We start from the raw sequence: 17168 nt of genomic DNA on the forward strand, positions 1-17168 counted from the left end.
AGGTTGGTGATCTATAAAGAACTTTTTAGCCGTAATAAGACATTCAGACATTATCCAAAGAAGAACAGAGGACTTCCCTGGTGGCACAGTGGTTAAGAATCCACCTGCCAATGCAGGGAACAAGGGTTCAATCCCTGGTCCGGGAAGATCCCACATGCCGTGGAGCAACTAAGCCCCTGAGCCACAACTACTGAGCCTGTGCTCTAGAGACTGTGAGCCACAACTACTGAGCCCGTGCCCCACAACAAGAGAAGCCACTGCAAGGAGAAGCCCACGCACAACAACAAAGAGTAGCCCCTGCTCACGGCAACTAGAGAAAAGCCCGCGCACAGCAACGAAGACCCAACGCAGCCAAAAATAAATAAATAAATTTATTAAAAAAAAAAAAATAGAAACAGAGAAGAACAGAGAGTCATGAAAAGGTTTCAGGCAATAGTGATGTGAATCTGTTATTAATTTATAAAAATAACTCTGACTCAGTGTGAGAGGAGCACAGCAAAGCAAGGAAAGACCCAAGACAAGAAGACAATTTAGGAAGCTACCGTGGAACTCCTGGAGAGGGGTGCTGATGGCCGAGACAGGCAATAGATGGAGAGTGAACGTATTTGAGAATGATTTTGGATGTATTTAAGATCCAAAGATGGGATCTGTATCATCTTTATTCCCAGTTGCTTCCTCCCTTTTTGCAAATTTCCCTACTGATTTGAATCCATGCGTTAAGGATGTGCCACACCTCTGCCCCTTCTCAGCATCATCTGTCAACTTCCTAGTCACTTCTCTTAATTCACTGAAAACTCTACCCTACGACTAGGAGTCTTCCTCTACTCCGAGTCCTGCCATTTCCAAGGAGATATTAATGTCCTTATGGCAACTCGTCTAAACACCTGTTGTCTCAGTTCCTTGACCTTCTCACCTCTGATGACACTCTTCCCCACTCCACTTTAGCCAACGAGCTGGTCATTATCAAAATTTGCATCACTGCTACAATGATCACTTCAAACATTCTGTTTTCTGTCTACAACCTTCTGTTCCAGATGTGATTCTCAAGCACCCCCAGTTTACCTAGTCTTCAACCTCATTGGAACGGCCAACCCACTGGCCCCTTTCTTTTGTCAACAGCCCATTCTTATATTTGATAGCATTTAAAAAATGGTAGCCTAGAGCCCATGTTTTATTATTTCAATCGTCCACTAACCAATATCTTAAATGTCTTTGCCTCTTGACCTTTCTATCACATCTGCCTGGAAAAACTTCAGCCCTGAATGAATCCAGTTATCATCCTGAATTTCTCAGTACTAAGGCAGGAGAAAAATCACAAAACAGCAGAAATTGGTATCTCTCTATATTCATGGCCACCAACCTCAACCGGGTGAACTTCAAAACTTTAAAGACAATCTTCTACTTTCTGCTACTTTCCTTGGTAACAATTTCATACTGTCTCCACCTTTCTCAACTCTGACTCGTCTTCCCACTGCCCAGCACCTTCTCAGGTAATTCTTTTGGGGAAATTATCCAGACTCGTAGTTCACATAGAAGAAACTCCATCACCGGTCCACAATTCTGACTACTTTTGCCCCATCTTCTCTTCCTTCCATGTGAATTGATGGAGAATGACTTTTCTCCTTTCTAGCACCACCTGCGCTCTGGATTCTGTCCCCTCCCCACCTCTGCATGGACTTCATTCCATGGGCTTATCCCTTTCTCCTGTATTTTCAACTTAATATTTTGTAACATCTTTCAAACATATTCTGGACTCTCTCTTGTTAAGAATGTAAAGAGGGAATTCCCTGGCTGTCCAGTGGTTAGGACCCTCTGCTTCCACTGCCAGGGGCCTGGGTTCAATCCCTGGTCCCCTGGTTGGGGAACTAAGATCCAGCAAGCCACATGGTGCAGCTAAATAAATAAATAAATAAATAATGTAAAGAAACAAAAATACCTCACTCATCACATCAGCTATATAATTCACTCTACTCCCTTTCAGAGTGAAGTTTCTCAAAACAATTGTCTGCCCACACCATCTCCACTTCCTCACCTTCTATTCCCTTCTCCTCTCACTCTGGTCTGGTTTCTGCACCTACTACACAGTGAAAACTGCTTTTGGTAAAGTCACTTATGCTCTCGTATTGCAAAATTCAGTGGGCACTTTCATTCCTCCTCACACTTGTCCTGTGATCAGGTTTGATATGGTATCAGCCATTTCTCATTTTAGTGTAAAAAATGGTATTTAGAGACCACAATCTGGTTATTAGGAGAGCTTATTACCACTGGACTGGCCACTGCTTGTAGACTTTAGGGGGGCAGAGCGAGAAAATATTTTCTTCTTTCATTTTTTTTTCTTCCTTTCCTCTTTTTTTCCTTCTTTCAGCAATATTTATTGAGTGCCTTCTGGATGGAAGGACTGCATTGAAAGTGTTGATATCCACAATTTTATTTATCTGTTTCAATGTTGATACTTAAAAATTGTTTTATTATATTGTAAATAAACAATATAATAAATACTTATTTATTTATAATAAAGCTGTTATGAACATTCTTGTGCATGTCTTTTGATGCCCATTTCTCATGGGTGCTGCAGCTCAAAACCTCAAGACCTCTTTAAAAAGAGATTGCAATAACTTCCCTTCCAAAGGGAAGTATTGAAAATATTAAATCCTGGGTAGGAGATACAAAGTTTTGAAAAAAAATTAAATAGTGATTTTTAACTTATGTTTTGAAAAACACAAATGTCGCAAAGTTCAAAAATTACGAAAGTGAGAAGTAAAACTTCTTCCCTTCCCTGTCCCCAGCCTAACAATTCCCCTCCTCAGAGGCAATAATTTCCAGCATCTTCTTCAAGAGATGCTCTATGCATAAAGAAATACATATTTATACACACACATATACGTGTGTATAGTTACCTTTACAAATTTTTAAAAAATTAATTAATTAATTAATTTTTGGCTGCATTGGGTCTTCATTGCTGCACACAGGCTTTCTCTAGTTGCGGTGAGTGGGGCTACTCTTTGTTGCGGTGCGCTGGCTTCTCATTGCGGTGGCTTCTCTTGTTGCGGAGCACGGGCTCTAGGAGTGCGGGCTTCTGTAGTTGTGGCACTGAAGTTGTGGCTCAGTAGTTGTGGCTCGCGGGCTCTAGAGTGCAGGCTCACTAGTTGTGGCACACGGGCTTAGTTGCTCCATGGCATGTGGGATCTTCCTGGACCAGGGCCCGAACCCGTGTCGCCTGCACTGGCAGGCGGATTCTTAACCACTGTGCCACCAGGGAAGTCCCACAAATTTTTAAAGTCTATATATTTTAATGCTCTAATGTAAGCATTCTATGCATACTGCTCTCTGCTCTTGCTTTTTTCACTTAAAAATATATCTTAGGAATTGTTCCAATTCAAGGCATAATGAGCTGCTTCATTCTTTTTTATGACTCTATAGTAGTCTGTTGTAAGGAAGTAGTATAACTTATTTAATCTCTTATTTTTTGATATTTAGGATACTCACAATCTTTTAAAATTTAAGTTATAGACAATACAACAGTGAATATTCTTGTACACACATAATTGTGTTCGAGTGTGTGTATGAAAGTCTATCCTAGACTTTCAAATTCCTAGAAGCGGAATCACTGGGTTAAATGAAATGTGCATTTCTAATTTTATAAGATATTGACAGTTTTCCTTCTATAGAGTTTGTATCATTTTACAATTCCACTAGCAATGTATAAGAGTGCCTATTTCTCATATATTTACCAAAACAGTGGGCCAGCAAACTTTTTTAAACATTATGAACTTTGCCAATCCACATCAAGAATTCTTATCCAAGGTCCACAGGCCTCAAGAAATTTATTCCAGGGACTTCCCTGGCAGTCCAGCGATTAGGACTCTGTGCTTCCACTGCAGGGGGCACGGGTTGGATCCCTGGTAGGGGAACTAAGATCCTGCATGCCACGTGGCCAAAAAAAAAAAAAAGAAAAGAAAAGAAAAGAAATTGATTCCAATTTTTGCCTTCCACCCAAAGTCCCAACTTCAAATGTCAGTCAGTGAGACCACCAGTTCACCTACATGAGAATCCCCACTCCAACTATGCACTCTTTTACCCCTGGTACATTCAGTCCCCTGATCCAATCAACATTTCAATGACTATGTATTGCAAGTGCTATGAATTCTCCCTTGCCCCATCACTCCATCATACCTGCCAGGCAAAAATCCATCCTTAGTTAAATACAACTCCTGCCTACCCTGCACCTGCAAAAGGAGCTGAACATATCTGGAGAAAAACTCACACTCACTCTGTCTTGTCTGAGTCAGGTCCATAACCACAAGCCTCAGTGGGCTCTTGGCATCCCCCAAATCATGACATTTCTGGGTCTGTTCACTTTCCCATCCCACTGCTTCATACCTTTTTATCCCTTTCAGACGTCCTCCCATGTCTTTTTACTCCCACTTTCTGCTGTTCATCTTGCTTAATATTTCACCAAAAAAAAAAAATAGAAGCAGAAAAAAACTTCATCGTCGTTCCATGATCAAATCTATCAGCCTACCGAAATAGATACGCTTATGCTCTGCCTTTCCTACTTTTATATTCTATGAAGTGCCCTTGCTCCAGTCCAAGGCTAACCTTGTCACTGTGGGAGATTGGAGATCCCCTTCTCTGGGATATAAAGGGACATTGATCTCGTAATTACTTCCTTCTTTTTTACTGAAAGCTCTTTTAATCACCCAGTTATCCTGTATCTACCTTTCCACTCCCATCTCTCAATACACACCCAATTCGCCGGCCTCTTGGAATCACTTGCAATGCCTTGCAGCCTCTCCCAGGCTTCTGTGCTCATGCTTGCCCCTCTCCTTGGCGTGCCCCTCACCTTGCACATTTACCTCACTCCACATGAAATCTTCCACGTCCACTTTCTCTTCACTCCTATTCTATCGCTTTCGTACAGGCTCCTTCTCCCCTATTTTATTCTTTCTCCCTCAATGTTTCTTACAAAAATGCAAATGGAGGGGGGATGTTGATTTTCTGGTTACTTCCTATGACCTTTCCTTCAAACCAAGTCCCTTGGTTTGAGTCCCAGCCACTTTTCATGCACCCTGTCGCTAATTTTTCCTTTCTGTAGGAGACTGCATCGTGTGTGTGAGGTTGTGCTCTGGGGCTTCCAGGAGAGGGGTGGTGGGTGATCACTCCTGGTGGGAGACCGCAGCATATACAGGTATATCAGGGTTTATACCAGAAAGCCGGTAACGCTGTGCTCAACACTCCCCGTTTTCCCAAATCCAGGGCTACCCTCAGCCTCTAGGACCGCGCGAGTCCCAGCGGATCCCGGGGCGTGGCTTCGCTTTGAAGGCCGCTGATCTAGATTGGCTCCGAGGGCCGGCCCTGGCCAATCAGGACTGGGGGCGTTGTCTCGAAGGCGGGGCTTCCCCTCGCCTACCCACTCCCTCCTCTCGCCTCCCACGCGGGGGGTTCCAGGAGCTACCTCCCTGTGGACGCGACCCCTAGATCTCCCGCAGAAGTCTCTGGGCCCGGGGGGCCTGGCGGGACATGGCCTTGGCCACTGTGGCAGCAGCAAGACTGGGCCTCGGCCGGGCCCCTCCGCTCCTCCTCCGGCGCGGCTACCAGACAGAGAGGGGTGTCTACGGCTACCCGCCGAGGAAGCCCGAGAGCCGGGAGCCCCAGGGCGGCCTGGCGCGCCCCCCAGGTCAGGGATTGGGCCCGGGCGGTGGGCGTGGGGCCTGGGGAGGCAGGGGGCCTTCCTGCCTGGCCTGGGGTGGGGTGCTTTTGATAGTTGGGGCTTCTAGGGGCCTCAGTGTGCGAGTAGGAGGGTGGGGAGGAAGGTGAGGCGAGGGAGCAGAAGCGGACAGGCGTGCATATTGTCAGGGTCGAGGTCACAGAATGGTTTTGTGAGCTCTTGTCTTTTCCATTCCTTGGTCGTAAAACGTGTGAGAACTTAGCTCTTTGCCGAGTCGGGGCTGCAGGAAAAGAAAAGTTCTAAGATATCTCAGCTCCTGGAGTTCACCCAAGGATACATTTCCAGGGCCGTCTCCGAAGCTGGTGTGAGCCGGGATGTGTGGGGATCGCGACTGTGACTAGGGTGAAGAGGGCAGTTAGCAGATGGTCTTGGACCACAGCATGGTATTTATTATCCATTTGTCTCCTCTGTGTAGCCTCTTTAATTTCAGAGTTTAGAACTCTTTGCTGAATTTAGAAACGTGTTACTCGGGTTTTAATGTATTAGGAGACACGAATATCAGTTTTTGGAAGCTCTGTTGCATCCTCATGTGCAAGAGATGAATTTTGAGTATTTGGTTTATGCTCCAAAGTTATTGTATCTTTTTTTTTTTTTTAAAGTTATTGTATCTTTATTCATCCTCACAGAATAGACGATGAACACAGATCGATTATTAGAGGAAGGTCATTTGGCATCTTTGATCCTGTTATTGGATTAACAATTAGGAGCCCCTTCATCTAAGCACCTGACCTCTGAGCAGTACATTACACATTGGAACCTCAATATTTTGCTTTTGATCTCAGGGGACATTTAGAATAAAACTGATTCTCCTTCTTGAGTCCAGCGGGTTTCTTTAGGGACAGGATTTTGGCCAGCTAGGTTGCTAATCCCTTGAGAGTAAGACTATAGGTATCTTATTTCACTTGGCAAATTGAGTGCCCGGAATTTTACATGCCAATTGTCCTCAAACTGAAGCGTGCATTCAGATCACTCTGCGTGATGTTAAAATGCTAGCTCCCAGGCCAGCCTCCTTCTCCCCTCCCCTAAACCCCACCCTAGTTCTCATTCAGTGGCCTGCAATGAGGTTCAGGAATTTGTATTTTTATGTCACTCTAGGTGATTCTCTCGCAGGACGTCCGTGGCCACCGTGGCCAAACACTGTTGTTATAGTCATAAGGGATATATGTGTAAGATGTATTTGACAATCTCTTCTTCAATTAAGAACTTACTAGTGTGTGCTCAGTGTGCAATTATTGTGATCTTATTTGAGGTTTTCCCTCACTGTTGGGTCTCTGTTTGATGCCTATTAACAGCCTGGCAGTGGAGAATTAATCTTTGCCTGGGAAGAGTCTGGACTGGTGGTTCTTAATGGCAAGACTGTATCCAAATCATCCAGGGAGCTTTGGGCTGGTGTGGTTTGAAAAAATATCTCTGGAGTTGATTTTATCTGTATATAATCTTCTCTCTTCCCTCATCACCAACTTGTGCCTCCCCACCCCTCCTAGCAATGAACTTGCTGTATTGTGGGATCCTTGGTGAAGTTTGAAAGTTCAGTATTGAGTTAGAACTGCAGGCTAAGGGTACAATATTGTGTTGTACTGAGAGGATAGAGTAAAATCAATACTGAGAAATAGTTGTTTGTTGCAGTTATGGGATCTGACTTAAGGAATTTTTTCCTTATATCTTTTTTTAATACTCCGAATAAAACTTAAAGGCAAGTGGGCCGTTTTGTAACTTTCTTCAAAATTATCATTCCATGTAGATCTGTGACAGTTCTTTCTGTTTTCTGTTTCAGAACTTATCACATCATTTTGTAAAAACTCTTTTTATAGATACTACTCCTACTAGGCTGTGTGGGAGAATGGGGAAGGAGATTGCATATAGCTCACGTCCAAAGAGCTTGGTCACCTGCAAGGGAGACTGGAAAGCATAGTCTTTATTCAGGATGGCTACCTTCCAGCTAAAAATTATTTTGAGAGAGAAGAGGAAAATAGATGTTGGAAAATAATTAGTAATCACCACACTCGGCCCCTTTGGCCATTCAAATATCCTAAACTTTTCTTCCCACACATAGAATGTACTCACTTCCTCCCTCCTCCATTCAATTCCTGAATCCAGCTCAAAGTCCATTATCTCTGGAGAATGTGCAGTCCTCTCCAGCAGGTCTGGCTGTGGCTCCTTGGAGTCTGGAATTTTATGAACTGCCATCCATCCTGAATATATACACATTCGATGTACAAAGGAAACGCCCATCCACAAAAGGAAAGAATGAGGAATCTATAGCAGCCACTGGTTCAGACCAGTTATCAAGTCCTATTGGGTAGGAATGATAAAGCCCCTTGATGTGGCTGAGTGGTAAGTTCACTAGATTATCTGGCCCCTCAACTCTGCCCCCATCCCTTCCCCTGGTCTTGCCTTATGGGTTCTTCTTTAACCTGTATCTTCTGAGGGCATTGGGGAGTGTGCCCTCCTTGGGGGCTGCACACCTTTCATGGTCCACTTTATTTTGAGAAGGTTAGGAACCTGATAGTCACTTTAGGTAGTCATTAATTACAGATTTTTTTTTTTTTTTCTGGCCAGAGTTGGGATTTCTTTGGCAGTTCAGTTTTTTATTTTATTTATTTTTATTTTTTATTTTTTAAATTAATTTTTAGTGGAGTATAGTTGATTTACAATGTTGTGTTACTTTCTGCTGTACAGCAAAGTGAGCCAGTTATACATATACATATATCCACTCTTTTTTAGATTCTTTTCCCATATAGGTCACTACAGAATATTGAGTAGAGTTCCCTGTGCTGTACAGCGGGTTCTTATTAGTTATCTATTTTATATATAGTAGTGTATAGATGTCAGTCCCAATCTCCCAATTTATCCTCTCCCCCCCCCATTTCCCCCTTGGTAATCCTAGGTTTGTTTTCTACATCTGTGACTCTATCTCTGTTTTGTAAATAAGTTCAGTTGTACCATTTTTTAAGATTTGGAGTTGGGATTTCTTTGGCAGTTCAGGTTTTTTTAAATTTATTTATTCTATTTATTTATTTTTGGCTGCATTGGGTCTTCATTGCTGCGCGTGGACTTTCTCTAGTTCCAGTGAGCGGGAGCTGCTCTTCGTTGTGGTACGTGGTCTTCTCATTGCGGTGCCTTCTCTTGTTGCAGAGCACGGGCTCTAGGCGCACGGGCTTCGGTAGTTGTGGCTCACGGGCTCTAGAGCACAGGCTCAGTAGCTGTGGCGCACGGGCTTAGTTGCTCCACGGCACGTGGGATCTTCCCGGACCAGGGCTCGAACCCGTGTCCTCTGCGTTGGCAGGCGGATTCTTAACCACTACGCCACCAGGGAAGCCCAGCAGTTCAGTTTCTTAAATAAAATTCCTAGGACTGCAGTGTTTTGGCTTTTTGCTTTTTGGCTTTTTGCTTCTAGTCATTCCATGAGGAAGTTGCCCACAGTCAAAGAGCTCATCCGGGCTTAGTTTTTAAGCCTGAAAACCCTGGTCTTTTATTTACTGCTTCTACCCATTCGACTCCCTAAATTTAATGGTGTTTATTTTGAGACCATCTCAACTAATATGCTGTAGTGGGAAGGCAAAACCCTTTGTGTGATATTAAAGGCTCAGCTGGCTTTCATCATCTAACAGATAATGCTTACTAGAAGGTACTTAAAAAGGGGTTTCATCTTTTCTCCTATCTCCGGCTAAGACAGCCTCTTCAGAACTACCTTTACTAATTGCTTCTACCTTTCAAACCTTGGCTGGGTCTGCCCTCTAGGTACTGAGGCCACAGATGGAGAAAACCTCCCAGTGGTGGAGTGAATTTCCCTCCATCTCTTCTTGCTGATGAACTAGCTCCTTGACCTCACCTTTCTTCTGGGGCTTTCCTGAAAGTGACAAGAAACAATGAACACAGACTACTGAGCTACAGGCTCCATGGGCATGCAGCCTACCTTTCAAGATATCGCAAGTGACAGTTTTAGCAAATGTTTTGGCAGATAACATAACACTGTTTCAGCTTTCTAGTCTGAAATACCTGGGTCCTTGGTACCCACCACCTGACTGCTAAGCCAGTGTCGTATACATTTTAGGTTCTGTTATGGCAGCAACCCACCTCCGGTAGCAAATTCAATATTGGATAGGATGTGTTCAGGGGCTGTGCCAGAGACCTGGAATAACAGTGGGTTGAATAAAGTAAGTAGAAGTCTGAGCTGGTATGACAGCTCTGCTCTGCAAAGCTGTAGGGGTTCAAGTTTCTTCTACGTTGTTTCCTCGCCACCCTGCGGGTGTTGCTTTCAACTCTGGTCCAGGATAGCTCACCACTATAACCACATACTGGCCAGCAAGAGGGAGGAAAAGGGGGAGGGGAAGAGAACACCATCTCTTTAAGGGTAAGACCCAGAAGTTGCAACATCACTTCTACTGTCCTCTCATTGGCCAGAACATAGTCATATGGCCACCCTGGCTGCAGGGAAGGCTGGAAAGGGTATCCTTATTCTGGGTGGTCATATACTCAACTATCTGTTACCATAAAAGAGAAGGGAAAATGGATGTTGGGGGTTATAATAGTCTCTGCTGCAGATGTACTTTAAAAATCTGGGGCAAGCAACTTTTTCACCTTGTACTTTCTGTCACATTTTGAGCACTCTATTTCTCAAAGCCTTGCTTTCTTCATATTTTCACTAACTAGGATCCTAGTCTAGGTGTTTAATTCTGGCCTGCTACCAAAAAAAAAATGTTGAATTCAAGGGTTCTTAACCTGGGTCCATGGATCCCTATGAGAAGGTTTCAGGGGGTCTGTGTACTTTGCACAACTCTGTGTCTGTGTCTGTTTCTAGGCCGAGGGCCCATAGCTTTCGTCACATTCTCAAAGAGATCCATGACTTCAAAGAGGTAAAACTGCTAGCCTAGCTGGTATTATAACTTATAGCCTAGTTCCCTTCCAGCTTAGTCCAGTCTTTCTAAAACATTGGTTTAACTGAGTCACTTTCTTACTCAGGTCTCCAAAGGCTCTACTTTGCCTCTCAAAATAAAATCCAGGTTCTTTAGGTTGCTACTCAATGCCCTTCATGTTTCTTGACCTGTTCTGCCTTCTTTCTTACATCTTTCCAACATGAATTCCCCCACTTTCCAAGTCTCTTCTTCACTCTGTGCCTTTCCACTTCTTACTCATTCTCCACAGTCCAGCTCCATTCCCAAGTCCTCCGTGACATCTTTCCAGACAACTCCAGGCTATCCTAATCTGAATTCCCTTAACTCTCAGTATGGGGCCCACCCCTTGGACTGTATTAAACTTTTTCTAATTGTGTGCAGTTTTGTGCGGGGATCATCTTCTCATTTACATTGTAAGATCCTGCCTAGTAAAGACCTTGTCTTATATTCCTTTCAGCTCTACACTTAACTAAATACTTAATAAATGATTGATTCCTACTAAGAAGTGGAAATAGGGTTCTGTATATGCAATTTCTTTGTGACATTTAGTACATTTGAATTTTGCACGTACAACCGTAACACCAAGAACTAAGAAAAGAAGCACTTTATGTATAGGGTAATATACTGTATTACCGTGTTCTAGAAGAAGGAATAACTTTTTTTTTGCTGATGAAGACAATTAAGATTCATTGGGTTTTTCCTTAAATTCTGTTTAACTGTGTGCTTATGGTCTGTTCTATTAATTATAGGAGGCTGATGAGGCCAAGGACACAGTTTAATTGGCTTTAGTCTTTTTTTTTTTTGGCCTCACTGTGCAGCATGCTGGATCTTAGTTCCCCGACCAAGGATCAAACCCATGCCCCCTGCATTGGGAGGTGCCCACTGCATTGGGAGCACAGAGTCTGAAGCACTGGACTGCCAGCTAAGTCCCGGCTTGAGTCTTTTTCATAATGCCTACCAGTTGTCCTAAAAGGTGCCATCTTTGTTGAGAGGAATGACTGAGTTAGTGGGATGGATCATGCACATTAACTTTTGGTACTGGCAAAATGAATCAAAGGACAAACCCTACTGAAAATGGACACAAAGCATCCTCCCACATCCAAGGTGACATAGAGAAATGGGAGGAGGTATGGTCAAAGTTATGGTGCCTCCCTCCTCCTCTTTGACCTTCATCAGCCTTCTTTCTTAATATGTTTATCTTGGCCAAATATCAATGCCTGCATAGGATGACTACTTCATTTACTAAGATTTTCACTGTAGTAAGGCTTTGAAGAGATATTGGATTTGCTTGTAGCAACCTTTTTGGATGGCAGCGGTTTCACTAGTTAAAATTTGACCTGTGATGAGTGTCCTTTGTAGCTGGTTATTAGTAAAACAGCTTGTACTTTAACCTCTGCATACCTCAACTTCCAAGTAAACTTGAATTTATTTATCAACAATCCTAATTTAAAATGGAGGTGGGTTTCCATATACATTTTAGAATTATTTGTTCTAGTTCTGTGAAAAAAGCCATTGGTATTTTGGTAGGAATTGCACTGAATCTGTAGATTGTCTTGGGAAGTATGGTCATTTTAACAATATTAATTCTTCCAGTCCAAGGCCATGGTATATCTTTCCATCTGTTTGTGTCATCTTCCATTTCTCTCATCAGTGTCTTATACTTTTCCGAGTATATGTCTTTTACCTCCTTAGGTAGATTTATTCCTAGGTATTTTATTCTTTTTGGTATGACACTAAATGGGGTTGTTTCCTTAATTGCTCTTTCTGATAGTTCGTTGTTATTATATAGAAATGCAACAGCTTAGGACCAGTGATTCATAGGCATAAATTTCATTATGAAGGATTTGGGTTATTAAAAAATGGCAGAATTTAGAGACCGTTAGGAGATGGGAGCTGTAAGATTCCAAACAGTGTTTAGTGGTTACTGATCTTGGCGATCAGCTTTAGTAGTTGAAGTGAGGTTGCAGGTACGTTGCATATTAGAAATAATAGGAGCCTTGGGAATTCCCTGGCAGTCCAGTTGTTAGGACTCGGCACTTTCACTGCTGGGGCCTGGGTTCGGTCCCGGGTCTGGGAACTAAGATCTCACAAGCAGCGTGGCGCGGCCAAAAAAAAAAAGAAGAAGAGACAAGAAATAATAGGAGCCTTTACTGGAGGTATAGGAAAAACAGTTGGGGAAAATCTTATTGCATTAGAGATTTTCAAAAAAATTTAGATGAGTTTTTAAATGTTTCAATGACTTCTAGTTATCTCATCCTGTTTGCTGTAGGCCCTGGACTTTCCTTATCAATTTTTGTTATGGTATAGTGGGTAAAACACTGGATTAAAATCAAGCACACTTGAGTACAAATAGTTCCAATTCCAGCTTCTTCATTACCAGTGTCACCTTCTGCAAGTCACTTAACGTGTTTGGGCCTCAGTTAACTATTCTGCAGATAAGGGCACCTATTTCAGAGCTGTTACAAGGATTAGATAAGATGACGTATGTGAAAAATCCAACACAGTGTGTAGCACAAGTTAGTACTCAATAAATGGTCACTATCATTTATTATCAATCTGTGACTGTTGCTTACCTATCTCGGCAATGATTTAAGAAAGGAATCTCAGAAAAAAAGGAAAGGACCAGAATAAGGTTTCTATTTAAAGTTTGGTTTTTTGCAAGAAAGAACTATCTGGCAAAATAAATTTAGCTTATAAAGATATCATGTTTGAGATGGGAAGAGAAGATAGGATGTAAAATGAACTCAGCTGCATGGCCTAGGTATGAGTTTGTTGTACAGAATTCATAATAATAGTATTCTGGTACCAAGTCTTGCCTTTTGATATGGTTATCTATGAAGTTCCTAAGTTGAAGCCGGTGGCAGCTGTCTCATTTTTTTTTCCTATAAATTTCTGTTGTTTATTTATTTATTTATGTATTTGGCTGCGTTGGGTCTTCGTTGCTGTGCACGGGCTTTCTCTAGTTGCAGCGTGCGGGCTTCTCATTGCAGTGGTTTCTCTTGTTGCGGAGCACGAGCTCTAGGGCGCGCGGGCTTCAGTAGCTGTGGTGTGCAGGCTCAGTAGTTGTGGCTCACGGGCTCTAGAGTGCAGGCTCAGTAATTGGGGAGCACGGGCTTAGTTGTTCCTCGGCATGTGGGATCTTCCAGGACCATGGATCGAACCTGCGTCCCCTACATTGGCAGTTGGATTCTTAACCACTGTGCCACCAGGGAAGTCCCCGTCTCATTTTAATAGGGCTTAAGAGGGGACTTCCCTGGCGGTCCAGTGGTTAAGACTCCACGCTTCCATTGCAAGGGACATGGTTTCGATCCCTGGTCAGGGAACTAAGATCCCACATGCCGCACGGCGCGGCCAAAAAAAAAAAAAAAAATAGGGCTTATGGGACTCCAATTATGGAGTTCTCTTTCTTGGAGTCTTCAGTGTTTTTATAGATAGCCAATGTTCCCACTTGCTCTAAGCATATGCTGACTTGAATGCAAAGAGACTGTGGATTGGATCTAGATATTTTCGGGGGAGGCTGTTTATGACCAGATGATGAAAGAGAACTGTATTGACTTCCAGTTGAAGTACTAAGTTTAGTTTAGGTTATCTGTCAGTGTACTTTATGCTGGTTAATATGAACACATTTCTTTCTGAAAATAAAATACTATTCAATACTATCCAGTGCCCCCACCGTGTTTGCTTACAGCAGAGAATAAAGTGATGTAGATATCCCTATCAAAATGTTTTTTATTTGTTTGTTTTGGCTGCACGGCACGTGGGATCTTAGTTCCCTGACCAGGGATTGAACCCGCACCCCCTGCATTGTAAGCACAGAGTCTTAACCACGGGACCGCCAGGGAAGTCCCTCATAATGTTTTTTTACTCTTGTTTTAGCTAAGGTTCTTTTGGTCACAAGCAGCAGAAACCAACTCTGGCTATCTTAAGCAAAGAGGGGACTTTATTTGAAGGGTACAGGGGTATCTTCTAGAGCTGAAAAATGTTTCAAGTAATCAAGAAGGGAGTGAACCAAAGCTAACTCTGGGAATATTGGCAGAGGCTGTGTGAGGCCCCATAAGGCACAGCTGTTAAGGTACTTAGCTCCTGTGTCACACATAATGTGTGTTGGGGGTTCTCAAGACCACCCCACATTTAGAGATTCTCCAGAAGGGACTCATGGCACTCAGTCTATAGTTGTACTCATGGCTAAGGTTTATTGCAGTGATGTGGTAAGGACGCACAGCTGGACCATAATGGAAAAGGCACAGGAAGAGTCTGGAGGGCCCTTTGTGCAGGCTTCCTTCTGCTTTCTCCCATGAGGGGTCACACGGAATGCACTCCTCTTCAAGAAACACAGTAACATATGTGCAATGTTCCTGCGCAGGGAATCCTATTAGAGACTCGGCACCCAGGGTTTTTATTGGGAGAGGTTCATGTAAGCACCCTCTGCATGTGCCAAAATCCCAGACTCCCAGAAGGGAAACAGGTGTTCAGCCTAAACTACCTTGTTCTCCCAAACAGTCGAGGCACAGTGGATCACCCTTATCAGTTAAGGACAGGTGAGGCCATTCCGGAAATTCAAGTTCCCAGGCAGCAACCAAGATCATAAACCTTGCAAGCAGGCTTTTCTAAGGATAGCAGTCTCACGCTCACTCTTCTCACATCTCTTAATTTCAAGCCTCAAATTCTGGGAAGATTGAATCTGACCCACCTTGACTCAGGTGTCTTTGGAATCCATTGACTCTTTGGCAGGCAAAGTAGAGCAATAGAGACGTGGCCCTGGAACCCACCCTCTGGGATGGGAGGGTGCAGTTCTCAGAAGAGAAGGACCCAAAGTGATCAGGAGGGATCCACTGCAGCCCTCGTACGGCATGTTTGAGGGCTCTGGAAACCTTTGATCGGGAGGGTTCTGTGATGCCATTACAATACAGTGAATATCAGGACTTCATTCATTCAAGTAATAACAAATATCTCTTGAGCATCTACTATGTGCCATTCTCCTGAGCCAGAAGCACGCCTCCAGTATTTTCCATTTTATTTGGAAGAAGAGCGTATATATCTGCTACTGTCGTTTGCCCTATTCTCTCTGGCTTCTTAGGAATTTAAACATCCAATTAAATTCCTCTGAACTTTCATAGACATCGTGAGCACTGAGTCATTTGGTCAGTATTATGCCTCAGGTGAAGGGATTCATTTTTCTCTTACAGTAATCCTTTGATTTATACAATAACAGGGAGTTTTTTGTGAAGAAGATATGTATTCTATTGCTGTGATCGCATCCATTTAAATCTTTTAATTTCATTATTTGCTACCAAAGTAATCCAGCTGAAGCAATTTTATTCAATGCATTTGACACTGAAACTTGGTCAGTTAATTTAACAAAAAGTCATTAAATCAAGGATTATCATAACGAAATGAGAGATGCTTTACGTATTTTAACTCAAGTATGTTTATTTTTGGTTTTGTATATGCAAATCTTTAAAGTGAAGAGCACTTATGAGAGCAATCTGAATGCAGAATCTCCTAGATTTTTATAATGTCTCCCCTAATGTTTACTTTTCCCCATAGCAACAGCCTTAGGAACAAATATAATTGACTCTTACAAGCATATAGTCAACCGGTGAGGGCAGTGGAGAGAATCTGATCATCAGAAGCTTTCAGGGTGTATTTAAGTCAGTTAAATGGATACAATTTAAAGAGCTCTGGGAATTTCCTGGAGGTCCAGAGATTAGGACTCGGTGCTTTCACTGCCTTGGGCCTGGGTTTGATTCCTGGTCGGGGAACTAAGATCCCATAAGCCTCATGGCGTGGCCAAAATAAATAAATAAATAAAGAGCTCTACTGGACATGTTCATTACAGAAAACTTAGAAACTATGGTAAGCAAGAAAAAAATCGGGATTTTTTTTTTTTTTTTTTTTGGTCTGCATTGCTGTGCGTGGGCTTTCTCTCTAGCTGCGGCGAGCCGGGGCTACTCTTTGTTGTGGGGCACAGGCTTCTCATTGCGGAGTATGAGAAACCCTAGAGTATGGGCTCTAGGCTCAAGGGCTTCAGTAGTTGTGGCTTGAGGGCTCTAAAGCACAGGCTCAGTAGTTGTGGCACACGGGCTTAGTTGCTCTGCGGCATGTGGGATCTTCCCGGACCAGGGCTCGAACCCGTGTCCCCTGCATTGGCAGGCGGATTCTTAACCACTGTGCCACCAGGGAAGTCCCAAAATTAGGAATTTTGACATAGGATCATCACTAAGTTTTTGGTCTATTTCCTTTATATATGTGGAATATATACATGCAAATGCAGAGACATATATGAAGTATATAGATACTAATATGCTAGATATACTATATAATGAAATATATATTATACACACATTTTAACAAAAATCAGGCTTATGCTATATACAGTATCTTTTAGTTTTTTTTCATCTAAACAAACTGACGCTTTTCCAGTAAGCATTCTCCTACAGCATTATCTTGTGATGACTTCTGGACAGTGGGGGTTAGTTAGCAACACCGTGGCATGTCCCTCAGAGGACTGGGGGTTTGTAGAGAGTTAGAGGACTAGCTACAGG

At 42.9% G+C, this 17168-nt stretch overlaps 1 protein-coding gene across 2 annotated transcripts in view; it reads left to right on the top strand.

Annotated features, from left to right (window-relative positions):
* The first annotated feature begins 5384 nt into the window (after positions 1-5384).
* The window catches only part of DHTKD1 (dehydrogenase E1 and transketolase domain containing 1), a 52162-nt gene continuing 40378 nt past the window's right edge, over positions 5385-17168 (top strand). Inside the window, exon 1 of one of the 2 annotated variants that reach the window (XM_082449673.1) lies at positions 5385-5677. In XM_082449673.1, the coding sequence (XP_082305799.1) occupies positions 5521-5677 (157 nt within the window). In that variant the 5' untranslated portion in view covers positions 5385-5520. The remainder of the gene's footprint in view (positions 5678-17168) is intronic. The other variant, XM_082449674.1, reaches the window with a different exon arrangement.

Source organism: Balaenoptera physalus, assembly GCF_965194825.1.
Source record: "Balaenoptera physalus genome assembly, chromosome: 2".
NCBI lineage: Eukaryota > Metazoa > Chordata > Mammalia > Artiodactyla > Balaenopteridae > Balaenoptera > Balaenoptera physalus.